Source organism: Eucalyptus grandis, chromosome 7, assembly GCF_016545825.1.
Source record: "Eucalyptus grandis isolate ANBG69807.140 chromosome 7, ASM1654582v1, whole genome shotgun sequence".
Classification (NCBI taxonomy): domain Eukaryota; kingdom Viridiplantae; phylum Streptophyta; class Magnoliopsida; order Myrtales; family Myrtaceae; genus Eucalyptus; species Eucalyptus grandis.
In genome coordinates this window covers 55,488,594-55,515,452 of record NC_052618.1, presented here as the reverse complement: position 1 = coordinate 55,515,452, position 26,859 = coordinate 55,488,594, and the positions used below count along the sequence as shown (strand labels likewise).

The 26,859-nt window shown below is 40.7% G+C and overlaps 4 protein-coding genes and 2 non-coding genes across 6 annotated transcripts; 2 read left to right on the top strand and 4 right to left on the bottom strand.

The window, feature by feature from the left end:
- Window positions 1-149: 149 nt before the first annotated feature.
- Window positions 150-3,715, bottom strand: LOC104454299. The gene is made up of 9 exons (XM_010069108.3): window positions 3,290-3,715; window positions 3,090-3,209; window positions 2,502-2,814; window positions 1,933-2,356; window positions 1,742-1,841; window positions 1,586-1,645; window positions 1,377-1,460; window positions 1,103-1,210; window positions 150-1,007 (listed from the first exon to the last, which is right to left on the bottom strand). The coding sequence occupies exons 1-9, from the start codon at window positions 3,356-3,358 to the stop codon at window positions 699-701; spliced, it is 1,587 nt and encodes a 528-aa protein (XP_010067410.2). The 5' UTR covers window positions 3,359-3,715; the 3' UTR covers window positions 150-698.
- A 106-nt stretch (window positions 3,716-3,821) lies between these two features.
- Window positions 3,822-3,894, bottom strand: TRNAK-UUU. The gene has a single exon. It is a non-coding gene; the product is annotated as a tRNA-Lys (tRNA).
- A 688-nt stretch (window positions 3,895-4,582) lies between these two features.
- On the bottom strand, window positions 4,583-7,692 carry LOC104454298 (receptor-like cytoplasmic kinase 176). The gene is made up of 6 exons (XM_010069107.3): window positions 7,415-7,692; window positions 6,534-6,838; window positions 6,199-6,334; window positions 5,955-6,097; window positions 5,721-5,844; window positions 4,583-5,312 (listed from the first exon to the last, which is right to left on the bottom strand). Exons 1-6 carry the CDS (start codon window positions 7,461-7,463, stop codon window positions 4,891-4,893), a joined length of 1,179 nt encoding a protein of 392 aa, XP_010067409.1. The 5' UTR covers window positions 7,464-7,692; the 3' UTR covers window positions 4,583-4,890.
- A 9,525-nt stretch (window positions 7,693-17,217) lies between these two features.
- LOC104454296 lies at window positions 17,218-18,583 on the top strand. Its single transcript, XM_010069106.2, has 2 exons — window positions 17,218-17,347; window positions 17,509-18,583. The coding sequence occupies exon 2, from the start codon at window positions 17,656-17,658 to the stop codon at window positions 18,340-18,342; it is 687 nt and encodes a 228-aa protein (XP_010067408.1). The 5' UTR covers window positions 17,218-17,347; window positions 17,509-17,655; the 3' UTR covers window positions 18,343-18,583.
- Window positions 18,584-21,732: 3,149 nt separating this feature from the next.
- On the bottom strand, window positions 21,733-21,805 carry TRNAK-CUU. Its single transcript has one exon. It is a non-coding gene; the product is annotated as a tRNA-Lys (tRNA).
- Window positions 21,806-21,893: 88 nt separating this feature from the next.
- Window positions 21,894-26,544, top strand: LOC104454295 (dolichyl-phosphate beta-glucosyltransferase). Its single transcript, XM_010069105.3, has 10 exons — window positions 21,894-22,130; window positions 22,259-22,307; window positions 23,090-23,196; window positions 23,987-24,032; window positions 24,355-24,489; window positions 24,609-24,698; window positions 24,795-24,926; window positions 25,017-25,100; window positions 25,236-25,300; window positions 25,969-26,544. The coding sequence occupies exons 1-10, from the start codon at window positions 22,018-22,020 to the stop codon at window positions 26,153-26,155; spliced, it is 1,008 nt and encodes a 335-aa protein (XP_010067407.1). The 5' UTR covers window positions 21,894-22,017; the 3' UTR covers window positions 26,156-26,544.
- Window positions 26,545-26,859: the final 315 nt, after the last annotated feature.

Genomic DNA, 26,859 nt, shown 5'->3' with positions numbered 1-26,859 from the left:
TATAAACCAAAAATCTAAATACCATATTGAATAAATTAAAAAAATTTAAACCATTTGTGCCAATAGAAAAAAGATGGGATATATTACAATCAGTTTTATAATTAGACTTGTTAAATAAGTTAATTATAATAAAAAATGGTGCCTCCCACTTTCAATCGATATGCAACTTTAGGATCTTCGACATTATTACACTTCAAGTGGCTGTACTCGTCCAATCTAAGCCATTAATACGTTGCATTGAAGCATATATTCAACTAAAACATAAGTTGCTCCCTACTTAATTTTTCTCATTTTGCATACAAACGTAGCAGCCACTTTCTTCAATAGGAAGATACGGAATCACCTAATTCAATGTTACAGAAGCAAAGACGAATCTGAAACATTTATACAGAAAAGAATGCCGATTTGCCTAACTCCAAATGCACTCTTATTCATTGCTCCCCGAGCCGGTTAATGCCCCTGCTTGTTGCCCGAGCTCAGCTCAGCTCCTCTGTTTAATGCACTCTTGAATCTCGAATCGGACCGGAAAAACCAGCACAAAACGCGTCGTGCTGCGTCCTAGCGTGGCCTAGACCGAATTGGTGGTTGAGGCTGGCTTAACTCTGCCTGGCCGTTGTCTTCACTTCCTGATGAGCTGAATCTGTCAGATTTGCGGTGCATTGTTTCCCGCTGATTGGGATATGTCCCGCTTGTTTCGGTTACAAGGCCAACAGGTACCGGAACTCGGATTGGTAAGGCTGGATTTTGACCATCTTGGAGGCGTGGGACTTGGTGTCGTAGTTCAAGCACTCCATCATCAATCTCTTGAGAATCCCAGAACGTGGAAGCTGGCTGTAGATCCACTCGAGGAGCGAATCCATGTCGTCCGCGAAGTCCCTCAAGTGCCACTGCAAAAGCTTCGGCACGATGATCTTTCTCTTGCTCGTGACCCCGACTGATGCTTCCAAATACTCGACCTTCGCTCTCCCTAATTCGTTCACTACCTCTTCCGGAGTATAGACCCTTAACTGAGCATCGACAGAATTAGCAAAAAGAGTAAGAACAGATGAATTAGAGGTTTGTTTGAATCGATGAGAAGTGACACTCAGGAGATCAAACTTACTGCAGGGGAAGACCAGCTGCCCCGGCAAAGGGCAAAGGTCACATTCGGCTCAGGATAGCCGAGGCCGTAAGCATGACGAAGCAGCATTTCTTTCTCATCCATCGAGCCCTTTTGCAGAGAAAAGTTCATCGCATTAGACAATTTTTTGGAGACAATTACACAAAAAACCTGGTGCTAGTCAATATCCAGAAGATGAGCAAACATGAACAAGCAAGAGAACCACATGAACTATTTGCTCTTTGGATTCAATAGTAATCTCACTCTTTGCACTTACATGTTTGCTTTCATATGGATGTCTGAGAATGAAATGCTCGATTGCCAGAGCGTTTAGTACTATGCCACCCACGTTCAATGCAGCCTGCCTCAGAATTTCATCATAGTCAATTGAAACAAGATCTCGTCGTACCAAAGGTGAAATCTTACTTCAAATTAAACCACTTTTGCACAATACTTCTGTATATAGTTAAGGAAATATCGGCATACCTTGTTCATCAGTGCCAGAAGTTTCTCCTGAGAGGAGGGCAGACCGTGTTCCAGAAAAGCCTGGATCAGAAAAATTGGCAGAAATGAGATTATATGTCAGATAGTGACTGATTTCGGCTGTTGTCGTTCATGCATGTTTGAGATGTCTTACAGTACATTCATTATACAGGCATTGTAGATGTTGATCCAGAACGCTAACTTCTGCTTATATGTCAAAAAGGTCAGGTCTACACTGCTCAATTTGTGCACCAAGGCCCTGAAAAGATTCCGCGGAATTGCGTTAGCTTCTTTCGAAGAGATTTTGTGTCCAATCGACTGTTGGTTCTTGCAATGATTGTGGGACTCACCTTAATTTCCCAATTGCAGGGAAACGCTCCTGAAGATGCACAATGTCTAATGAGCTTCCCGTGATTGGGATAAAGCTTTTGTACTGACCGATATCTCTGAAAGTACCATCTGCATCTAGCAACACGCCATAAGGGTCGAGACTCGAGATGTAACCATCGACATAAGTCAGAGAGATCTTGCGGCCAGACGAGCTCTTTACAGTGGACTTGGAATTCTTGGCGGCTAGGATGAGCTTCGGAGCATGATTCGGTCCTTCTCTATCCTGCAACACGCGGTTTGATTCAAGGAATACGCCTATGAGGCACTTGATCAGCTGTTCAGAGAGTTCATTAGGCTTCTCTATGACGTATCCATTTTCCATGTCCATACTGTCGTGGTATCTACTTCTCCCGATATGCTTGATTGATTTGTCGACTGTTTCTTCTGCTCAATCATTTTCTCGTAAAGCAAAAGAAATGCGTGAACACAGACCAAAAATTTATATTTAGGTAAGAAATCGAAAATCATTAAGAAATGATTAGAAATTATTTCATTAGATGGCAACAAATACGAGCTAATGATCACATACCACTGGACCTTGGGGAACTGATGCTCAGCATGTCTGAAGCAGAACCAACCGAAGCTCTTCTTTGTCTGATTATTTTCTGCTTCCTCGCTTCTTCTAAATAGTGCATTTTCAGAGGCGGCTCATGTTCTCTAAGCTCCGCATGGTATTCGATACTACAATTCAGTTGCCGCCTTCGCCGGGGCTGCTGCAGCATCTGCCATTCCTGGGTGTGCTTCTTTTCTTGGTACAGCCTCATTTTCATACCTATGATTTTCCGCTCTAGCCAAACGATCTCTTCCTCCACCATAGCTAATTCAGACAGAAGCCCCTGAACCTGTACAGAGAAACAAAGAGAGCATCGTGAAATCTCTTAAGCAAAAAGGGTGCTGCGCCCAGCCCACATCTCTAGACACATCATTGTAATCTATCTGGCTCGGCACTAACATGACAAGATTGGGCTGGTATACATTACTTTTCTGATGACATTATTATTGCAACCAAGACAACCAATGACACGACACAAGGACACTGCATCAAATGCGACCCGACCGTGCATACAATCGCAAAATGTTATGTATCAATGGATGCCTAGATTATGGAGCTCATCACCTGAGGTGGAATCAGTGAGGAAAGACCCTGGTGGGAGGAAGAAGCAGGGCAGTAGTGAGCACGGTGCAAGACCCTGTTGAGCACTTGCTGTCCCTCCAATTCCGCTTGCAACTTGGTCACCTGCCAAACTCTTTGTTAACTCTCCCTCTTCATCTCATCAATAAAAGAACCGAGAGACAGAGAGAGGAGCCATGCCATACCTCCTCCTCAAGGTCCTGTCTCTTCTGCTTCTCCTCGCCTCTCTCCATCAGCAAGTCCTCGAATTTCATTATCGGCGACCCGAAGATAGGCCGAAAGAAGAGAAGCAGAGAGAAAAGCTCAAGGTCTAGATGAACATTGAGAGGGAATAGGGGAGGCAAAAGGGGAGGAGGAAGGAGTTGAAAGTGGGCGAATGCATGAGACCATTTGCGGTGGGAGGAGGAAGAAGGAAGAATCTGGTTTGGGCGATGGCAGTAGTGGGATGCATGGTGATCACATGAATCTTGGTCTTGGAGGTCAACCGAAGCTCCATTTGAAATTTAATACAAGCATTTGGGCAAATTTGGGCAGTGACGTGAACCCCATGAACAGTTTTTATTTTTGTCACATGTCACCTCCCCCGGAAAACACAACAATAGAGATAAAGAGAGAGACAATAGAGAACTGATTGATTTTGGAGGCAAGTCGAAGTTGTTGAGTGCCACTAACATTATAATAAATTGGGGAAAAAAAGGGGATAGGAAAATAGGAAATCGCCGTCTGTGGGAATCGAACCCACGACCACATGGTTAAAAGCCATGCGCTCTACCAGCTGAGCTAAGACGGCCTTGCTTTTTAAGTCGTAATCCTTCTTCTATGTAGCTTCCTAATCTTGTTTTTTTTTTTGGTCGAAAGCTTCCTAATCTTGTTTACCTTCTGCTTTTCCGTAGGTGAGTGCTTGCCTATTCCAGGTCATGTCTGCAGACACCATTAACGACAAACAAAACGGGTTTCTTGAATTTAAACCCCTTTGGGTTCTAAAATTTCGAAAAGAGTTCACTTTTTTAACACGAGTTTTCCTCTCCTTTTCCAGACAAACATGTCATTTTTTGTCAATGAAGAAAGATCGAAATGCAAATGGATATGTAAGTATGTCACACACGAACATACGTTATTCTCGTGCCTCCTCGGAAAAGCACGCAATTTTGTGCACAAAGATGATCTTTCTCTGTTCTGCTCTTGATCTTTACCCATGGCCTGCTCACTTTCATATGGTCCCGTTTAGAGAATATTTAATCCCTTTTCCCCGATCATTGTTTTCAGGAATAGCATATATTCTCAAGAAAGCTGTCGCACTGCTCCTCTATAGCGCACACAAAGCAGAAGATGCTTCGCTTTGTAAGCCCTATGGACTGCTGATGAAAGCTTCCTCTTCTTTTTTAAGGATAAAGGGAAAGGAAAGGAAAGGAAAGATCGATGCAAAGTGCGTAAAAGGTATCCAAAGCCTCCATGGATTTTCCCAATTCAGCTTGAGCTTTACTCGGCAAGGCAAAAGTCGGTATTCATTACTAGTGACTGAAGTACAGGAACAGTAAACAGCATCTATATACACAGCAAGTGGATGATACTATAGGCTATGCAGGAATAACATACAACCAGACACGATATTCTCTCTTCAGGATTTGGCAGTGAGGCACTGAAATCAATGGGACAGAACGATTGGGGGATCAGAGTTGTCTGTGCCTTACAGCCTCCAAACTGAAGCCTCATTCAGTGAGCGTGGCTACGCCAAGTTCAAATGCCGCCTCCCAATGTGGCATCACTCTACAAAGCATGCCATTCATTAAAGCACATTGTGTTCGTTATGATTGCGGTTGGTACTTCTAGGATGTTTGGAGCCGTCGCTCGAACTTGAAGGGTGTTGCCCCTCCGATAAAGTTTCATTAGCTTTCGCCTCTTCAGAAGCCTGGAGTTGCTCCAATGCTCTGACCACCTCGTTCATAGTCGGCCTGTACTTAGGTTCAGTTGAGAGGCAACCTATTGCGAGCTTCGCCAATTTCAGGGCCCCGCCCACTGAGTACTGCCCTTGAATACGAGGATCCATCACTTGGAGAATCTTCCGTTTGCTAGTAAGGCAAGGTTTGGCCCATTCAACTAAGTTGTGCTCTCTCGCTGGCCTGTTTTTGTCCACCGCTCGCCGGCCACATAGCATTTCGAGGAGGACAACCCCAAAGCTGTAGACGTCGCTCCTTGCAGTGAGATGCCCTGTAAAACAGAACGAGTTAAATGTTAGGATCCAGACAGGAGCAACTTTTTTTTTGGATCATGACCATCATGATGATTGGATATACCAATTAGTGACATCCTACTAAGGATTTCGTTAAAAAATTTACTCCATTTCTCGTTGGTCGATCAGACGAATTCTTCATATGCCAGCAGAAATGAACAAACATGACCACATGACCAGTTCATAATATTTTTCCATAAAGGATCAAACTCAGTCCTCACAAATTCACCAGAGTCGAGTATAAACTTAGAAAATGCTGCACCAAGCAGTAGGCTTTTCCGACTATAGGAAGATTTTGGGATGATATGGATGAACTTGCAGGCAGTAACATTGTTTGAAAATCAGGATATCAGAATGTAAAAATGAACTACACGATTGACAGATACCTGTGGCCATATATTCTGGAGCAGCATATCCAAAGGTACCCATTATTCTTGTAGAGACATGGCTTTTGTCGCCTGTCGGCCCATCCTTGGCCAATCCAAAATCAGAAAGTTTTGCATCGTAATTCTGTACAAGTAATGCAAAATTCAAGAGTGAGAAGCGCAAGACAAGACAAGCCAATAGCTTCTAAGTCCTATCTGATATGTATCACTACAGAACTTTGCCCATTCACATACCGTATCCAATAAGATGTTGGATGGCTTAAAGTCACGATATATCACTTTGGCCTCATCACTATGGAGAAACGCGACGCCTCTGGCAGCACCAAGTGCAATCTTTAGGCGGAGTTTCCAAGAAAGTGGTTGATAGGAGGAATTCTCTGTTCACGAAGATTGGACTTTTTAAGTTACATGTTCACAAGATAAAGTTCCAATAAAAACAGAGAAAAGAAGAGTTGGCTCAGTACAGGAAACTACTCACTCCTGAACAGATGATTTTCCAAGCTGCCTCGGGGCATAAATTCATACACCAGAAGCCGGTGCTCATCTTCCAAGCAAAAACCAATCAGTTTCACTAGATTAGGATGGTACAGCTGCCCCAGGTAATTAATTTCGGTCTGCATTTTGAAATTCATGTCAAGAAAAGAACAGAACTGCCATCCATAGCTGCAATCGAATTCTTTAAGAACATGGCCAACAATAAATTGCATGCCTAGTAGACACTGTCCACTTTTTACATTGAAAAGCAAACATGTGCGAGAGAGGCTGTGAATGTTTAAACTAACTGAGAAACATAGTACTAAAAAGGACACTCACCAGCCACTCCTTGTGACCTTGGAAACCTTCTTGGTTAAGCCGCTTGACCGCAATGACAATGCCAGTTCCAGGCTTGGTTGCAGCGAAGGTTTGTTCATCAACCCATCCCTTGTAAACGCTCCCGAAACCTCCTTCACCCAACACACTGTCAGGCCGGAAGTTCCTGGTCGCCACCCTGAGCTCAGTATAGCTGAAGCTCTTCAAATTGGTTGACTGCAATATCTCATCCTCTGTCCGAGGAGTTTGAGGCCCCGAATAGGATGACACCCTACCGCTCAAACCACCCGAGACATTTGGTCTCCCCCCTACACAAAAGTGAAAAAAGCCATTTATAACATCACATAAGAAAGAACCATAATTCTTGATTGGTTACTTCCGATCATCAATTTCAGCTACTCCAACCTGTCTCAACATTCTACATTAATATATTCGGTATCGTTTGATGCAATTATCTGTAACCAAAACATATAATAGCAACCGTGAGTAAGAGGAAATCGATGAATTTCAGTGAAGAAGCTTTTGTAGGTCAATCAGACCCTACAAAAAAAAAAGGGCTAAAAATACCTAAAACCAAGCATTCAAGGTCCAGACAACCAGAGCAGCTTTAGAAATGACATAAGATTCTGGTACCCCAAGAGAAGCTTGAGTACAAACTTTTTACTCGAAATTACCCAACGACAACTGCATCAGCCAAAAGGACAACTCGTCCCTGTTAACAAAGCTTTCCCTTGATCAAAGGAAATTAAACTAGCTAAAACAAATGGTCGATAGACAACCACAGCTAGCTTATTTTTCCAAGGCATGTCCCTGATTCAGGCAATAACGGGCAAGAAGCACAGCTTAAACTTTCATCTTAAAAACGAGTTAGGACCGGTTCATACCTGTTCGAAAAAGATTGTCAGTGATCCTTGCACTCAAGCAACACCCCATATCGGAGAAGCTAAGAAAAGATCAAAAACGTTTCGCCTCTCCTCTACTCTCCCTCCTAGGACACCAACGCAGCTTCCAGGAGAGGGAGAGAAAAAAGGGGGGAGAGAGAGAGGGAGAAAGAGAGAGGCAGCAGCTGAAGCTTCAAAAAAGGAAAATGATGGAGAGTGTGAAAGCTTGACCCGAGAGAAGTGGAAAGAAAGAGGAGGTGGTGGTGTACAAAATGTGAAAGCAAGCTATCCACACTTAGAAATTTAGCCGTCACCCAGGAACACGCCAAGGTCCTTTCGTTGAATTATTAGACGGTCTGATAAAGAAATCGACGACGGACAACAGTGGATAAAAGTTGATCTGTTCTCTTTTGGGGGCGTGGAAAGTTCTAATCGAAAAGACCATCAATGACAGAAGGGTGTTGACTTCGCCTTCCTACTGTTTTGAGCATTGAATTTTTTTTCAATTGTCTATGATTTTGAGAGCAATTGCACTAGTATGCTGTCATATACCATTAATCCGCTTCAAATCCCAATTTTTCTTAAGAAAAAAATATATCAATTTCGGCATGTGATTCCAAATGAGTTCACTTTATAATCAATGTTATAATTTGCATGCAATTTACTCGATATAATGCATTTACTTATGTAGGGTCTAAATGTTCTTTTGAAATTGTCATTAAAGAATGCGATAATTATACATCACGTTAAACATTGAATATTCGAGAATGTTAATGCCAAGGAAAAATGAATTCTTTTTTTCTTAAAGACAGTGGTTGTGCCATTGTCGACTTCAGTAGTTCATCATCGCATGCAAAATAACTTTGAAATTGGAATATAAAGAAGCAAAACAATCCAATCACGTCAAGTCAAAAATAAAAATGATCACGTCACGACGTCGTCATACAGGTGTAAGAGCAAAATTAAAATAATCACATGGTGATGTCATCACTTAGCTGTAAACGGACCCTCCCCGAAAGAGGGGAAATAATATATAATTATGGTGAGAAACAGGCAAGAAGGTCTAGTGAAATTCTGACTTTCGGTGCCATGCAATTTGGTTTGACTTTTCGAGAGCATATGATCATCCCCAAGAGTCGTTATTTCTCCATCAATTATTTTTTCTATATTTGCTTCTGATATTTTGGCAGGACAGTATTCATTTTGTCACTTTTTGTTCGGTGCATTGGTTGAAATTATTGCGCCCATCTAGAACGACGCTGACTTTTCTATCACCGGTTCCGCACGATCTTCAAGGTTTTTCTTATGTTGGAGAATTCGGGTCGTACTAACGTTGCTTGTGTTTTTCTCCTTTCCATGTGCGTCTTTCCTTTCGATCCCTAGGCTGGAAAGGGGTCGCGTCGTTACCTTACTTACCTAGGAAAGAAAAAAATTAACATTGGTTTCGCTTAATACCCAAATATATATAGATTCGACTCATCGAATAGAAAAGGAACGCAAGATCAAACTCGGGTTTGATTTGTTGGGTTGCTGGAAATCTACTCGGGCAAACATTGGTCACTCTATTTTGCATGTATTAGGTTATCGCATTCACCCTCTTTGCCATTTATTGTGCCCACCAAGGCTGACATATGTGTTTTGCAAAACATTGACGTTTTGATAGAAAACGAAGCCTTAAAGTTTCTAAAGACAGATCATATTTGTCTGGCAGGACGAGTCTTGCCAATGGTTTTTTCTTGCCACTCGTTTGCACGTACTTATAAGTCTCAAGGTTGGTCTGTTTCCACTATAATGAGAATAGTAATATGTGCTTTATCTATTAAAAAAAAAAAAGTTCTATGTTCATATTGTATGCTTTGGAAAGGTCTCAAAAGTTTGTCACGAAAGAAACCATCTTTCAAACACTCCATTATTAGGCAAAATCTTTCCACGTACCATTGATCAACAACTTAATGACTTTCAAAGAGAAAAGTACTAAAAAAGTCTTAAACTTATAACATTAGTACAACTTAAATCATAAATCTTTTAATTTGACCAATTTAGTCCTTAACACTTTTACATTGGTACCAATTCAGTTCATCCGACCAAATTTGACAAGCCGGTGCTACCGTGGATGCCGGTCATTTAACTAACACTAACGTGATAATTTTTAATTTTTAATTTTATTTTTTTGAATTTGTACTTTTTTTCCTTTTCCTTTTCTTTTTTCTCTTCTTCCTCCTTGATTCCTTGCAGTGGCTGACAAGTAGTGGCCAGCAAGCCGTCGGAGGTTTGTTGGCCTCTGTCGGAGAAGAAGGGCAAGAGGAAGAAGAGGAAAAAGAAAAGGAAAAGAAAAAAAAAAAAGGAAAAATTAATTCAAAAATTCAAAAATTCAAAAAAATTATTTAAAAATTATCATGTCGGCATTCGTCGGCCGCCCAAAGCATCCACGTCAACGCTAACTAGCTAAATTTTGCTAGATGGACTGAATTGGTATCAATGTGAAAATGAACTAAATTTATAATTAAATTGATACCAATGTTATAGGTCTATAACTTTTTTAGTACTTTTTTTGATTTTCAAGTGTAAACCAATCCCAAGAGTTTTGCTCAAATTATCAAATTGTGCACATTACCCGATTGTGTGTGGAATGAGAGGGCCTCATAATCCAAAAAGTCATAAACTTATTGCACTCTTACAAATTTAATCCTAAACATTTTTACATTTCGTCAATTGATTCCATCCGACCAATTAGTTAGAATTCGATGACATGGATGCCGATTGTCATACATGTTTTTATTAATATTTTAATATTTTTCGATTTTGTTACATTTACTTTCTTTTTTATTTTTTCACTTTCTTCTTTCTTTTGCCGATGGCTGGGTGAGCTAGCCCGACTGGGCGAGGGCAAGCCTCAATGATGCTCACCCTCACCTAGCATCACCTCGGCCTAGCTAATGCTCAATGAGGCCGCCTAGCCCAAGCAAGGCTAATCATCGTCGAGTCTCACTTGGGTAAGGATGAGCCTTATTAGGCCATGCCTTACCTATGGCTGGCCACTAACAAAAGAAATAAGAAGAAAAAAATATTAAAATATTATTAAAATTATTCACATATTGGCCATCTTACGTGGCACCCACGGTATCCACGTTAGTGATTTTCAACTAAAATTGGTCAAATAGGCTCAACTAACAAAAAAGTGAAAATATTTAGAATTGAGTTAGCAGAAGTGCAATAGATATTAGTTATTTAAGAAAAAAATTGTATTTCAGACATTCCATTAATATAACCCAAAAAAATTCGGTTCCAAGTTCTGTGACTGAGAATCTTGTAAGTCTGTTCAGTTTGTCCTAAGCTCTCTAGTTAATGGCATTTTCCTTACTCTATTGATTGACTTCAAAAGTGATTAAGATTTGCAAATAGAGAATGGAGAAAATCAAATCAAAAAGAAGAAACCAACGAATATAATAATTTTAAAGATAAAATCATAAGTTGTATCTGTTCAATTTCAAGTTCAAAGATCGCATCTCCTCCGGTGAAGAGCATGGTGCACCTTTTCATCCATCCCATGGTCATTTGATCCTTCAACATGGTTGAGTCAATGCTTATTTATCGTCACTTTTCCTTTTTCTTTTCCTTTTCATCTCCAAAGTAACTATATATAATCACGTGAAATGGCTCGTAAATAGCTATTAATATTCATAGTACATGTATATACAACGAAAGGGGCATTGTCTAGTTACTCCAAATTTACTAATCATGGGTGAGTTGCTAGTTTAGGGAGATAATACAAAAAAAAAGAAAACAAGGTAACCCCTGAAAATGATCTAGCACAGGTTATGTTTATTTCACGGAAAATGATTTGAAAATGATTTTCCTAAAAATAAATCTGTGTCGCTCAATATAATTAGTTCATTATTAACAACAATTTATATGTAAATATTTTTGTAATTGGTGAATTTTTTTATTCATTTATTTTCATAAGCGACACAAGTGATTTTTTTAAGGAAAATATTTTCCAAGTCATTCATCTACCTTAAGATAAATGCACCCTAAAACTCAATTCGTTTTACAGAAAATGAATGATTTCGAAAATATTATTGAAAATAATCTATGTTGGACGACGGAAACATTAGTCGCTCATTCACTTTTGTAATCGATATAAGCGATTGTTTTTAGAAGAATATGTTTTAAATTATTCATTTTTTGCGAAATTAACGCAACCTAACTTGCAAATTGTCCTGCGAAATCGTAAGAATAACAATTGGCGGCGCAGCGGGAAAAATATGGTAGTAGAAAGAGCAAATAACATACTCTCCTGGCGACGAGTGTCGAGATTGAAGAGACAGAACATTGATGACATTGTTCTTTGAGGTCATTCATCGATGCCCACGTATCCCGCCTCCTTCCATGCAAGCAGGACCTCTTTCTTAGTGGTGTAGACGGATCCGGTTGGATCGTGTAATAGAACTTCCCCCAAATGATAAAGAAGAAGTGCAGAACATATCAGTATGGAAGCAAGACATCACTTCCAGAAATGGAAAACCAGAACATCACTTGTAGACTTGCCCTTGAGGACATATTTCTCGACTCGATATTATTCTTATCGCAATTAGGTTTATTTTTTGTATATGGCTTCGATCTTTTTAGAATTTTAGATGTTATTTGGGCGTCTTATTTAGTAAGAACAAAGATTATTTTTTCTCATTATCTTTCCTGGTTTAAAGATTTGACTATCTTATGGTTATGCCGCCCGCCCACTCGCCGGCTCGCCGCCCATAGTCCATGGGTGCTTGGGATGGAGAAATTCTTCTATTGTTATCAAACATATTTCTATTTTAAAAATAAAAATTTTGTATCGTTATTAAATACGTATTTTTGCTTTAAAACTCATTTAGAAATAAAAATAGAAAAATTTATTTTTATTCAGAAATTAATTTATAGCTAGAATGAGGGAAAATTATTAAAATAGTCCTAAACCTATTTTACTTTTTCCAATTTAGTCATAAATTTTCTTTTCTTTATTTATTTTTTTTTTGTCAATTCAATCAATTTGGTCATTTTTAGCTAGGCAATGCTAATGTGGACACCAATTGGCCAACCAACGCTAAAGTGAATAATTTTTTAATAATATTTTATTTTCTTGAATTTTTATTTTCTTTTTCTTTTTTTCCCCCTTTCTTTCTTTTTTATTTACTTCCTTCTCCTTCAACGACTAGCCAAAGGCAGGGTTGATGATGGACAGCACCAGCCTCAGGGAAGCCTAGCTGTGGCTAGGCGCCCTTGCCCAGGCTGCCAGCCATGGGTGAGGCTTGACCTTGCCCAATCTCTAGCAAGGGTTGTCAATGGTTGGGCGAGGCTCACCCTCTTCGGCCATGGGCGAGGCCCGACCTCGCGTGGCCTCTAGCGATGGTTGCTAGTGGTCGAGCGAGGCTCGCCCTCACCGATTTGGTGATGGTCAAGCCTTGCTGGCCATGGCGCTACCCGACCTTTCCAAATCCAACGAGGTCGTGACTTGCCCATGGCTGATGAGGCTCGCCTAGGCCAAAGCTAGGCGAGGCCTTATTGTCACTGGGTGAGACTCACCCTCGCCATTGGTTGGCAAGGCCAACCTTGCCGGGCCTCACCTTTAGTTGGCTAGAGGAAGGAGAGATGAGGAAAATGGAGAAAAAGAAAAACACAAAAAATCAAAAATTAAAATATAAAAAAATTATTAAAAATTATCTACATTAGTATAAGTTGAACAACCGACATCCACACCACCGATGTCCAACCAAAGTTGGTCGCATTGACTAAAATGACACAATTGTAAAAACTTAGAACTAAATTGGTTGGAAAAAAGGGTAAAAGACTAAATTGGAAAATTTCCAATAGATTTATGACTGTTTTGGTAATTTTCTTACAAGAATGTTTATCCTTCTTGCACCAAGTAGCCACAAATTTAAACTGATAAACTGAATAAAAAGATAAATCCTAATATAACCAGAAAAACTAAATGAAATCACATTAAATACCAAAACATGATCAGAGTTTTCTAAGACTATCAAAAGTGCAAAGAATAAATTGATACACGATCGTAAATAGTATCAATCTTCTTAGGACATCTTTACACACATGATGGATTTTAACCATCCTACTTGACAGTTATCCTTCCAAATCAATCTATGGACCAGCTAACTTTGTGCTCATGACCAATCTCAACCCTTTAAACTTACGTGGGGCAAAATCAACGTTCCTGTCATCTCATTGCGAAGTCCTCCTTCGAATTCGCTAGAAGGGAAGCAGCAGATTGGCGAGGAGAAACCAGGAAAGACTCCAAATCGCAGCAAACAAATCTTGACTCCCACAAAGGATCAAGAAGAAAACTAGACGAATCACCTTGGAGACCTGTCTGAAGGCGACTTTTCGCTCGTCAGCCAGCCAGCTGGTCATCAACCACTTGCAGGGAGCCGTGCTCTTGTCATACAAGATGCTCTCATAACATCCACGATCAATATTTTGAGATCGAGTACTTTCCTGTCAAGTACACTTAACAAAAGTCCAGAAAGCACATTCTAGCAAATTCTTTATTAAAAAGCTGGAATTAGATTAAATTCGATTCTCAAATGATGGGAAATGGAATCGTTAGATTTTCGGTTCGAGAGTCATCAATTGCTGCCCATCTCAGGCCGATCAATCAACTTTTTGACCGTAATATGTTGAATTTTCTTTCGAATTCGCCAATTTATATGTGTCAAAGCATATACACAACCAAGACAATAAACTCTGCATAACTGAAAAGAGTCACTTAGATGTGGTGCGGCGGGAGATAAAAGCGTATCCTCGACGCAGTACGGTGTATCTAGCGGGGTCTCCCTCCATTTGCAGGTGGGGTTTGTGAGTTTTTGCATTTTGCACCACAACTTTTCCTGGCTGTTCTCATTATCGTCCCTGGCAATGTAGGGTCCATAATGATTCAACATGAGACTTTATAAAGATATAACGCAATATCGGGCTCGTGAAATTGCGTGGGCTCCCATGTTTTTTGGAAATTGGCCACGGATATTTGTTGTCGTTTCTTTTTCACTATATTGATTTGGGAAAATAATTTGATCTGTTTAAGCCGGGTACTTTTTTCGGATGACTGACCGGTCCATCTGGAGGGAGAGCGTTGAAGGAGTCTGGAAGATCTCTAAGAACGTGTCATCCCAGTGCATTTTCCTTTATGAGAAGGCAAATGACACGTTGCATCATTTATTATACTCGAATGAATAGAGTAATAAATCACGAATACATGGTAGAGCACAATTATTGGACACTCTTGTTTGTTAAATATCCAGCATCAGCTCTATGCCATATATAACAAGACTAAATAGGGAACGTGTAATGAGTAGGATAAAAATCAGAACGGAGTAGAAATTGCGAACATACCAATTAATTTACAATAAAAAGGCGATGAAATATATAATAAGTTTATAGATAGGGGTCCTAAATAAAAATGAATAAAAATATAGAGAGCCAATTAATGCCATGCCATGTAAAGCCGACACTCGTGTTAAATACAAAATTCAAAGGGTAAATTTCACTTTGACACTTCTATTTTTTTATGTCATCTTGAATCTGACGTTCTTGATTTATCTAATATCCCCCCTTAAATATATGCTTAAAAATATAGATATGGTACGTTGGTTGTTAAAGGCTGAACCCGCCTGCGATCTATAATTAAGTAGGGTAGGTGCAACGAAAGAAAGGGTCTCAGTCAACCATCCACCAAGGAAAGTAAAAGAGATTTTGCTAATTTAATCAAGAGTGTTTAGGCCAATTAATGATCACAGGACCCAATAGAAAACCATCAATTTTGAGCAATGCCGGGCTCAATTACTAACCATGGGCCGTGGATTGACCCGTAAATTTTGGCCCAATCGACTCAGTAATTAATCATAGGTTTAATAGCTATGAAAGTCAAAAGTAGTTGATCGGGCATTGGTTTTATTTGAAATTGAGCCCGACCCACTTTCCACGGGCTTGGGAAACGGATCGATCACAACAAATTATTAGTAAAGAAACATTTGGATGATGTTCAGATGTCCCGGACTTTTAATCCGCCCGCCTCGCTATCCGCCGCTATCTTTAAGGAGCGGCGCTGCGTTTTGAAGTTGTGTGATCTTGTCTTTGATAAAGGGCCAACCCTCGGTTGGAGACTGTTTAACGGGCCGAGGAGTATTTTTTTTCTTCTTCCTTTTGGTCATTAACGATTTATTACCGAATCTTGTCAAAGTGTGCTGTGGCATTCCGTTCCATTGCAACTGCTAAACTGCATCTTCTTGCTTTGCTCGTTTGAGAGAATACAATGCGACCGAAATGAAACATTCACAAATTAGTTGGAGCAGACCATCTAAAATAACGGGTAGCTGTCCGGTTTATTTGAAGTATTCTAATCAACGCTTATTCGGTTGGTACATTGGTACAATGAAATTCAACCATAATGTTTTCCTACAATTAGATTTAATAATTGGGACAAATTTCTCGGTACATCTCCAAAAAAGTACAATTTTTTTAAGATGCTACAATTTCGACAATAATCATGAGGAGAACATCATTACGTAAATCTGGAATTGAAGATTATCAAAAACCACTAATTTTTGGGTTTTTTATTTTTTATTTTTTGGTCCCTTCTCTCGTAATTCCTCTCCATTCGATAGCTTCCAAGTTCATCGAACAGAGTCCAAACATCAGGAAATGCATCTGAGACTCCCTAACGTGTTTCCGAAAATGTACCGATTCCGTCCTCTGCTACGTCCGAATGTTTTTCGGCTCGTATCTCCAAATCCCCCGCATTCGGTCGAACGGCCTGTGAGTTCCAAAATGACAAAGGTACATGTCGCAACACAGCATCAATCCAAGAACACGGTCGAAAAGATGAATTCGATGCGAGGTAAATACGATCCGGAAGGTTTCGCATTTCATCTAGAGGAAGTTACTGCGGGGGATTTGGCCATGAAAGAGGACCTTGTGGAGCTCTCTCTCTCTCTCTGCCTTCCGTCCTTTTGGTCCCATGAGTTGGAAGAAGACAGCCTGTAGAGAGGACTGCTTGGGTTGTCAAGTGAGGTCTCCTGCAATCAAATATTGCAATAGAAAAACAAGGAAAATCACTTGTGAAATTATTTAAATATTTCAATAGAAAAAAGAAGAAATCAATCGTGAAATTATATAAAGCTTCTCTCTTTTGTCTCTCTGACCTGCAAAAATTCCACCCACCTGTGAACGGTGGGGTCTATGATGACTGATGAACCATTTGCTCCTGTCACCCCCTTGATCTCTAGTCTCTACCCCCTCCTCCTATTTGACCATTCCCAAGCGTCGGCGAGCCTTGAATTCTTTTCACATTTTCTGTCACTTTCTTTTTTTGCTCATCACAAAAAATTTGCCTTGAATGAAGAGCCGCAAAAATCCAAGTTTGCTTGAGACAAGCAGTGACCTCAAGACATGTCCAATCGATGAGACTCTATCAATCTAATGATGTAATGGTTTGGTCAAAATTTGGTTTTGAATGAGCATCTTAGATCAGTATTTTATATCAGAAGAGACTGGTAAATGGGTCGAGTTTCAACGCATGGGCACAGGATAGAAATTCGGTGCCTTGATCAGCACAATTTCCTGAGTTGAGTTCACCACCATCAGTGGTCCCGGCCCTCTATCGATGTGAACGTACGCTAAATCTGGAGCTGTAATTATCAAATTCTATGCCCAAGTATCATGCCTTGGCACATGTCATGCTTCTGATCTAACATGGGATCAAGGGCGACTAACAAGATCTTTTGACTTTGGTAGTTTGCTCATCCAATCGGTTTCTCAGTTTCCTTTTAGTGGGTTGGGATGGATGACCCCAATTAAGGGCTGAAGTTTCTCGTCATTGCAGATCAGGTAGAAGTGGCATTGTCGTAATATGTCATCAAGAATGAGGGTATCCAAGAACCGGTACTAGCATCTGATCAGCATACTTTATATAGTAGAATGATGTAATCTCTTTACAGTCTAGCATTTAATTCCATACCATACGCTGACGGTGAATAGGGATATGGAAGAACATGCCTTCTATAAGTCTTTTTGCCTTTCTTGACTGTTCATTTCTGATGCAGAGGAGGCTTGTGAAAGCTTTGAACATGCACAGACATCGCCAGAACTTCTAAACATCCTCCCCTTTATCCCCCCCACAAAAGATCCAAGGCCATCATAACCGATTCACTCAAGCACCAGAAGGTCTCCAAGAACGACTGCAAGAGGCCATGGGAGAGAGAGAGAAGGAGAAGAACAAGAAGCACAAGAAGCAGAAGCACCAGCACCCCAATGACCAAACTCAATCCACAGCGACAAAGCCGGCATCGGATTTCTCGTTCAAGCCCAGTTCCGAAGTAAAGGGCCTCCGGTTCGGCAGCCAATTCATCGTGAAGTCGTTCACAATCCGAAGAGCGAGGCCTCTCGAGCTCCTGAAAGTCCTGTCCTTTCCGCCAACCAATAAGGCCAGCAACAGCAAACTGCCTTTCCCTTCCACAACAGCCTATTTGCCTACGAATTTCACCATACTCGCGCACCACGCCTGGCACACACTGACGCTTGGCCTCGGCACGAAAAAGTCGAAGGTGCTGGTATTCGTGTTCGAATCGGAGAGCTTGAAGTCCGGCGTGGACCGGATGTGGCCGCCAGAGATTCCTCTAGGGGAAGTGAACAAGAAGCTCATCCGGGGCCTGAACGGGTGTGAGATGGCCCGGTTCAAATTCAGAAAAGGGTGCATCACGTTCTATGTTTATGCGGTCCGTCGCGTGGGAAGCGTGGGGTTCGGTTGCGCCGATGATCTCAGGATAATTTTGCAGTCCGTGGTCGACCTCAAGGACTTCTTGGATCACACTGCTATATTGGCCATGCCTAATCAGAGGAGCATCAGCTTTTCCCCTCCTGTCGCCATGGCTCACTAGTGGCTCCTGCTCATCTGCAACCAAAAAACCGCAATCACTGTTGCCGTTGTCGATATTTCCATCGCTCCGGGTGATCAATCTGTTCTTGTTCCCTAGAATGTTTGAGCTGACTATATTTCTGAGGATAGTGGTGTTGTAATTTTTGGGGAAATTGGTTTATTCGTTTGAACATCATGCATGCTTTTCGTTCTGTTCTACTAGATTTCACATAGTTGAGAATGTAATATGAAATTTTTGTTTCTTGTTTGAGCATACTGATTGCTGACCCTTCTCTAGATTTTCAATCTTCTGTCTGGCACGTCATATGTTTCTGGCAAATTCTTGAGGGAGTTGAAAGATTATTCTCAGCTGAAGAAATGGTCAAGCCTTCTGGTACATATTTCCCTATAATTTCGGAAAAAAGAGGGCGATTAGACAAATTCCTGAGCTTTTTCAATGATTCTATGCTTAGCTTACCCTAGTCCTTGATAAAACAGTAACGTTAGAATGCTTTTTAGACTTTAAGCTTCCTTACAGCTTCCTTAGCTTTGTAAATGGACTGAAGTGAAAAAAAAGCAAAAAATTAACCTTGGACTTGGGCTGCTTCCTCAATCATTATCAGCATGAGCTTGAAGAGAACTGCTGCTCTGATTACCATCACTGTTGTTGTAATTATCGTCATAATTGCGATTCCTAATCCTCCCTGCCGCAAGCAAACATTATCGTTGGTGTCTGTCGTTGAATAACCAGCTGGTTAAACAGTCCCTATATAATTTTTCCTCATTAAGTGAAAAGCACAGGTTAACAAATTCTGATGTTTGACATGAGATTTCCAGGGTTTCCCCTTCTTCCTTTTCTCCAGAAAAAGAAAAGTTGGTGCTCAAAGACTGTTTTCTTGTGATTTGTGCGCTCAGATCTAGCTAACCCGTGAGCCCAAAGCTTCACAAGCTGTAAATAAGCAACCTGCCAACTCTTTCCAGCAACTAATTAAATTTAACACTATCTTATCGCAAGATTGTAACTTAGAACTTCTTGAAAGGTATGGAGACCTGTCCTCCCTATTCTTATTTATTCATCCACCCCTTATTTTATTGGAGCTTAGGGTAAAAGGGTGCGTTGAGAGAAGCAAGAACTGCAGGTTTTCTGCAGATTCCGTTTCGCGGGGATTTGTGTTGTTGGTGCAAACAGTTGAGAAACCCAGTACACTAAATTGAATATATGGAACGGAATCAATCTCTTGGGCAGAGCCAAAATTTATTCTTTCTTCTTTAGGCTTTTTATTAGGCCCCATCGTTATCAGTTCAACAGAAAGATTCCTTCTCTCGGTCAGGGAGCATATGATTGTAAGAGTTAGAGCCGTTGAGCGCGGGTCGCCCAATTGCCGCGAATTTCGTACCACAAGCGAGTGGATTGGAGGGATCATTTGGGAAAGATGTTATGTATGTTTCAGTCTGCATACACCAAGTTTAGGTGATGACTTCTGCATGATCTGATAACGTCATGGGATTCATGAGGCTGCACCGATGAACCGATGGTGCCATGATCTATGGGGGTGGATACCTGATGGCGATGGGATCATGGGATGTTAGTGGTGAGAGAGAGAGAGAGAGAGAGAGCTGATGATGATGATGGAAAATGAAAAAGCAGAGGTTTTTGGGAGGGTGGCGTTGGGTTGGGACGGGCCAACCTCTTTACCTTCTTGAGCCTAGCTTTAAGGGGTCTACCAGAAGAAAAGGAAAAGTTAGGGTGAAGAAATTGAAAGAACAACCTTTTCCTGACTCCAGCCTTTGGTGGCTTTAATCATGGTAAGGCCCGGTCCCATTCCCGACCAACTTGTTTCCCATGAATCATCACTCTCTCTCTCTCTGTACACGCATTTATAATACATACATACACACACACACACACATATATATATATATATATATCAACCTAATTATATGGGCTTTACCCGATTAAAGAAGACGTTCTGCCAGAATATCAGCGTGGGGTAATGAGTGGGAAGGACTAAGCGAGGGGCATGTGAATACATGAAAGTCCTAGGATAGACCAGGCACTTATAAACTACAAGAACATAGTTAGGATGCCAATTTCCTAGCTTTGGGTCAGCTTATAGAGGAGTGTGTAGCTCAAAAATATATCCATCGACGGGATTATTTATCTTGCCCGACACCCGATGCGGCGATACATTTCATAATCGTAGTAGCGTGTCATGTCGTGTGACCTGCTTTATAGGGCATGTCGTGCTCGTGACGAGATAGTCCCCCATGTTTATTAAAAGCATTGTCCTTCGAATAGCAATGTTTCGATGTGCTCTCTATTTCGACGCGCCACGATTAACACGGCATAACACGTGATAGATATACCTTTTCTTCTTACAGGCCCAGGGAACTGGAAGGACTTTGGACTTTGCCGTTGAATGAGAAAGGCCTTTGCCTTGAAGCCGATCATGGGCCGGGGGCGATGGCCTTCTGGCCCAGATCCAAGCCCCCTTGGATATAACGTGCTGGGTTCTTAATCCATTTTGGTTTGGGACATGAACCCGCGCTGATCTTTCATTGCATTTGGACAATCATAGCAGATCATGTTACAGTGCGAAAAATGGGTTTAAGATGCTTCGGGGGGACAACCGCCACCCATTCTCCCTATACCCATTTCAACGACTTCCGCTACTGACCAAAAAAAAAAAAAAACGACTTCCACTCAAAGTGGCTGATTAGTTAGCCAAAGCCCAACGTATGGGCTATTTTCCTAGAACTAGGTATCTAATCTCTCGTCTGCTCCTTTGGATTTATTATGTACTGATGCTCATGCTGTATTTGCTCATAACTTATCCTAGTAATGAATTCAAAACGACTTCCGCTCAAAGCATCCAATCCACTCATGATGCATTATCGTACTTCGTGACTATTTAGATATGTGAAATACGTTGCCATCAGAAGTAAAATCTTCTCTCGATGACACGTACAAATTCATTAGTCATGTAGTAGGACATCATGAATAGCTGGTCATATATTTTTTAACATACTTTGAAATTGCGAATCCCATCAAAACTCTAAGGAGTAGTCCAAATCTAGAAAGTTAATTATAAATGCATCATTGACATGACCTATTCACGAAACATAAACATTTGAAAATTGTGGAGAATAAAAAGTGGAAGTGGGTAAAAAGAATGAGATATGGTCATAAATCTTGCTATCAACGTGTTAATTAATAAATCTACGATTCAAATTGTCCAAATGGGAAAGTTACTTAGACTCATCAATATTGAATTCGCACTGGAAAACTAAAAATACGGGAGTAACGTAAATATTGTTCCTCCGAAAATAAAATATAAAAAAAGAAGGTAAAATAATGTCGAAAAAATACATAAAATAAAAAGAGTAAAGACCTAAGTTAAAAATAGGGAAACGCCCACCGTGGGGCTCGAACCCACGACCACAAGGTTAAGAGCCTTGCGCTCTACCAACTGAGCTAGACGGGCTTCTTGTTCACTGAATCTTAATTTTTTTATATAGATAAATAAAATTACGAGGCAATGACAGAAAGAGAAAGACCTACATCTACGAAGCTACATGGAGAAGACCAGAGAGAGAAAGAGGAAGCGATGTTAAACTCGCCAAAACTCTGACCGAGCTGCGTTGAATCCTCGTCGCCAACCTTCACGGCGGAGGCTCAGAGTATACCGACGAAAAGATGGGATTTTTATTCACGGCGGCCGAAATCCTGATCTCGTCGCTCGGCATTGTGCTTCTCGGGGGGCTTTCGGCGGTCGTCCTCGAAGCTTACCGGAGGAGACACAATCACGCGTGCGTTCGATCTCAGAAAAGCCTCTCGCTTTGATCAATTCCTCGATGTTTAGGACATGGGTCTTGATGTTGATCTGGAGCCGCCCTCGTTTTTTTGCTGATGAATCTTTGTTCTTGCTTTTGTTCAGACATCTGGAGGCTCCTCCCGTGTTCGAGGATCCGAATTCGTTGAAAAAGGTAGGGCTTAGATTTTTATGTGGGTTCGTCGTACATGGGGATTGATCTGTCCTTGCAATGAAAAGATCGATGCTTGGGCAATGGTTCACGTGTGGGTAATGGGAGCCGAGGTTTCGATAGGTCAAGTGATTGGTGCAACGCGGGCCAAATGGCGAATGGAATGTTCTCATATTGGAGCTGTGCCATTTGCTTTAGTGGCGCCTGTATCAGTTTCATTGAGAATGACTTTTGAACTGTGTAGAACTGATAAGGGCTTTGAAGTTCCAGAGTCCTTTCTGAGATTTTTGCTGTTGCGATCATCTGTTCAATAGAATTGATAAAGCCTGCTTACTGTGGGATTATGTTGAGGTTTTTACTACCTTCAGAAGTCAATTCATGAAGCCTCGCCTAGAATTAGGATCTAATTGCACCTTCTGACGTGTAATTCAGATCACATTAGAATACCGGGAGGTAGTAACCTTTGTTCAGGCTCCCTCGTTTTATCACCGATCAGTACTTGTTGCCTTGATTATTGTAATCCGTGTTCTGCAAAGGGAGCTTCACCATGTAGTTAATTTGCTCTCATACTGAAAAAACTTTATAACAATGCTTGCGTTTGGTGTCGGAACATGATAACTACCAGTCATAAGCTGCGACAAATAGGAAAAGTTTGAAACGTGAATACCATCCTTTATGAAATTAAATTTGGGAAAGTAGTTTGCAAATCATTGGCCAAGATAAAGTTAAATGATTGACCTGTGAATCTTTGGCAGATGCTGACTTCACTTAAAATGCTTTTCCAGGTTCAATGTCCCTCTATATTCGATCCTGCAGAAAAATATATCTCTCTAATAGTTCCTGCATACAATGAAGAGCATCGACTCCCTGGAGCTATTGATGAGACCATGAAGTAAGTTAAACCAACAACTCTATGCTAATTTCCTTACTTATGATAGTCGATGAAAGTTGGTTTCGGCATTTTTGAACCACGAAATGCTCAGTTTCCATATCAGTTGTAACCAGCCTGCTATTAAATATATGGCAGAGAACCCTTTCCTATATTTGCTAAATATGAAGTTCTTTTAAATAGTTCTTTCTCAACTGGAGGAACATTTTGCGGTTCTGATCTTTTAAATTTAGATATCGCATTAGGAATTTGCCTCATAATGGGAAAGGCTACTGTGGAGGATACTAGGATCCTTTTCAGTGTAGCAATGGGATCTAAATGTGTGCAATTGGGTTCACGGTGTATGATTGCCAGATGCTACAATAAAATAGAACTGTAAGAAGGGAAGTGTGCTAATTGTTGATGGAAAACCAAAAGTGCTGATTTGTTCCCTACACATTGATCCTTTTCTCAATTAGGAATTTATTTGTGGTTTGGAAGCTGATATGGCATTATTGTACATGGACATTTCTTGTAATTGATTAGTGATTGCTTTCTAATATCCAAGTAGGAGTTGTAGTCTTTGTTCAGGCAAATGCCCCGTATCTAGAGCAGTGGAATGGTATTACAAGAATTTGCAACTCCTTTCAAGTCCTTTTCTCCCACGTGTTTTCTTTTTATCTTCATGTCATAATTCTTTTGGGGTGCCACATCTCGATATTGGCTTTACACTTTATGAATTTTCTAGTAGGATTGCTCATATTGTCTATGGGCTCAGTCAAGCGATATAATTCTTACCTTCTTCTGTATTCAGTTATCTTCAGAAACGTGCAGCAAAGGACAAGTCATTTTCTTATGAGGTATTTCTCCTGCGTAGATTAACCTTCTATAATCTAACATCAATTGGATCTTCTTGACCCAATGTCAAACAGAAAATTGCCTGCTTTAGTTGCACATCATTGTTTTCAGTATGATGCTTTTGGTATATATGAGCAGTCTTGATGATCAAGCATTACATAGATTAGTTGGATGAGTATTTATTCATGTCACAGACAATCTAGATTATATTGTATCTTGCTCTAGATATACTTTCAGATCTTTTTGAGCTGCATATTTAATATCCACTTATTTGGAGAAAAGGGGGACCTTGTGTTACATTAGTTTAACTCCATCTCTGAATAGGTCATAATTGTTGATGATGGGAGTAAAGATGAAACCACAAGAGTAGCATTCAACTTTGTGAAAAAGCATACAGTGGACAACGTCAGAGTGATCCTCCTTGGTAGAAATCATGGAAAGGGAGAGGCAATTAGAAAAGTGAGTTATCACATGCACTTATGTGCCTAATATAGCTTGAGGCATCATCGGATTACTAATCTGTTTGTGACCGCAATTGATTGAAGTTCTTTACATCTGTGAAAGCATTGTAAAAACAGGGAATGCTTCATGCCCGTGGTGAACTGCTTTTAATGCTAGATGCTGATGGAGCAACCAAAGTTAACGACCTTGAGAAACTAGAAAATCAGGTTTGTATGAGCTCTGATTAACCAGACTGGGATCTTTCCAAGTATTTGTGAAAGATAACTGAAATAATTTAGAGATTGTGCTTTTCTTGCTGTCAGATTCATGCAGTTGCCAAACAGGACTTCCATTATGGAGATTCAGCAAGCAATGATTCAAGCTTCAAAGTATCTGATATTCCTGTTGCTGCATTTGGTTCTCGTGCACATATGGAGGAGAAGGCTTTGGCTACAGTTGAGTCAGTCTCTAGTTTTCTTCCTCCTTTTTCAGACTTCTTTTTTCAGAGTTTGTAGTTAATTTGAAAGATGTTGATGATGTTTCAGAGGAAGTGGTACCGCAACTTTTTAATGAAGGGTTTTCATCTTGTGGTATTATTAACTGCCGGTTCTGGGATTCGCGACACTCAGGTACTAGTTCATGATACCAGTTCTGTCCTCCCCCTTCAGTCTGTCTCACTGGCATTGCGTCCGTTGTTGAACTCTTTATGGGGTTTTGCTGAATGGCCAATACCTCATCACTACGTGAAATTTTACTTGTCACAGTGTGGTTTCAAGATGTTCACAAGGGCTGCAGCGCGGAAGCTTTTTGCTAACGTCCGTTTGAAACGGTACTTTTCCTTTTAATTTTTCATCTCTTAGTGGGTTGAGCCACTCCTTGGCCATGCTCTTACAGGGCGGTGGAATCTTTAAAATTTCACTGATTTAGCCAATTCAGAAGTAATTCGTTTGATTCCTCTACCTATTAGAGGTCAAGACTCTTTTTGTGAGTCTTAGGCTATTGCTACAGAGATCTTAAGTGCTCTTTGGAAGTTTAATACCATGTCATAATGGTCAAATTATATCACAATATAGTGGTTTGACCCGTGAGATCGAATTGGCGTAGATGATGTGTCATTAGGGCTTGCATAATCGAAATTTTCATTCTAGGTCAGAACAAATATCGATAGTAAGGGGCAAGACATGGCACCAGCAGGTCTTGACAAGAACTTCCATATTGCATTGCTTCGGTTCCCTCAATTTCCCTTTGAAATTACATAAAATAGGATAAGACTTTTTATCTTCTACCTTTTTTCTGTAACTGTTTTGAGGCTTCTTTCCTTAACCCTTAGATTATTCTCTAAACACTCATCCACGAAAAAGGCATCCAGCCATTCTGTGTATAATGCCTGTTGAAAAAGCTGTTAGTTCTCTAATTAATAACGCGCCTGTAAATGTGTGAGTGACCACTCTCTATAAGAAAAGCTGAAAAAAATAACTTCAGGTGGGATTTTTGCAGGTGGTGCTTCGATGTGGAGTTGGTTTTCCTGTGCAAATGGTTTGGCATCCCGATGGTCGAGATATCTGTCAATTGGTCTGAAATTCCTGGGTCGAAGGTGAACATGTTAAGCATTCCGAACATGCTTTGGGAGCTTGCGCTCATGTCAGTGGGATATAGGACCAGAATGTGGAAGATCCATTCTTGAGCCTTTCTTTTGTCGACCGACCTTTGCTCTAGCACCAAATCACTTGAGCAGGTTGTTGCAAAGGCTGTGGAGAACCTTATAGAGCCATTTTGACGTTACACGCCATAGGAAGATGCATCTGCACTTGCGAAGATGCTAGTATATTTTGAGCTCTTTCAATACATCCAATCCAATAGGCTAAACACTAATGGTTCAAGTTCGTCAAAATGACTGGGGGCGTTGGCTATGTTTTCAAATTATTTACCCTTTTTGCAGGAAACTAGAATCTTTACCATATTAGAGAATGAATACTTACTGTTCTCGGAGACTGTATGGACGTCTCCTCCGAGAAATTCCTTTTGACCTCTAGTGTGGATACGACTTTTCAATTTTGCACCTGTTTTGGTTAATTCGATGTCTCAAGTGCTGGCAGAAACTGCAGGAACAGGATTTGTACGATGCTTCTAAAAAAAGCGGGATTCGTACCTTTGCCATCGTTAGTGCATGATGTCGATCGGGAATCACTTGCCCACAACATTTTATTGCAGTATTGCCTCAAAGGAGCTCCTTAAAGGGAAGGGATTGGACTTTGGCTTACTTGTTACAAATGGGGTTAATGCCATTAAAACTATCTTGGATCCCTTGGCTACCGAGGTAGAGGAGTTTCCTCCGACTAGGGCCTCCATCATGTATCTGGTAACTCCTGGTAACTCAATGGATTGCGA

What these genes read in the sequence shown, in the direction of transcription:
- LOC104454299 (XM_010069108.3), bottom strand. Translation starts at nt 3,358, where the DNA reads ATGAAATTCGAGGACTTGCTGATGGAGAGAGGCGAGGAGAAGCAGAAG. An exon ending in CCTCACTGATTCCACCTCAG is followed by an intron (nt 2,815 to 3,089) that starts GTGATGAGCTCC and finishes TTCTCTGTACAG; the next exon opens with GTTCAGGGGCTTCTGTCTGA. An exon ending in CAGTTCCCCAAGGTCCAGTG is followed by an intron (nt 2,357 to 2,501) that starts GTATGTGATCAT and finishes ATGATTGAGCAG; the next exon opens with AAGAAACAGTCGACAAATCA.
- LOC104454298 (XM_010069107.3), bottom strand. Translation starts at nt 7,463, where the DNA reads ATGGGGTGTTGCTTGAGTGCAAGGATCACTGACAATCTTTTTCGAACA. An exon ending in TGACAATCTTTTTCGAACAG is followed by an intron (nt 6,839 to 7,414) that starts GTATGAACCGGT and finishes ACTTTTGTGTAG; the next exon opens with GGGGGAGACCAAATGTCTCG. An exon ending in AAGGTCACAAGGAGTGGCTG is followed by an intron (nt 6,335 to 6,533) that starts GTGAGTGTCCTT and finishes TTCAAAATGCAG; the next exon opens with ACCGAAATTAATTACCTGGG.
- LOC104454296 (XM_010069106.2), top strand. Translation starts at nt 17,656, where the DNA reads ATGGGAGAGAGAGAGAAGGAGAAGAACAAGAAGCACAAGAAGCAGAAG.
- LOC104454295 (XM_010069105.3), top strand. Translation starts at nt 22,018, where the DNA reads ATGGGATTTTTATTCACGGCGGCCGAAATCCTGATCTCGTCGCTCGGC. An exon ending in ATCCGAATTCGTTGAAAAAG is followed by an intron (nt 22,308 to 23,089) that starts GTAGGGCTTAGA and finishes ATGCTTTTCCAG; the next exon opens with GTTCAATGTCCCTCTATATT. An exon ending in ACAAGTCATTTTCTTATGAG is followed by an intron (nt 24,033 to 24,354) that starts GTATTTCTCCTG and finishes ATCTCTGAATAG; the next exon opens with GTCATAATTGTTGATGATGG.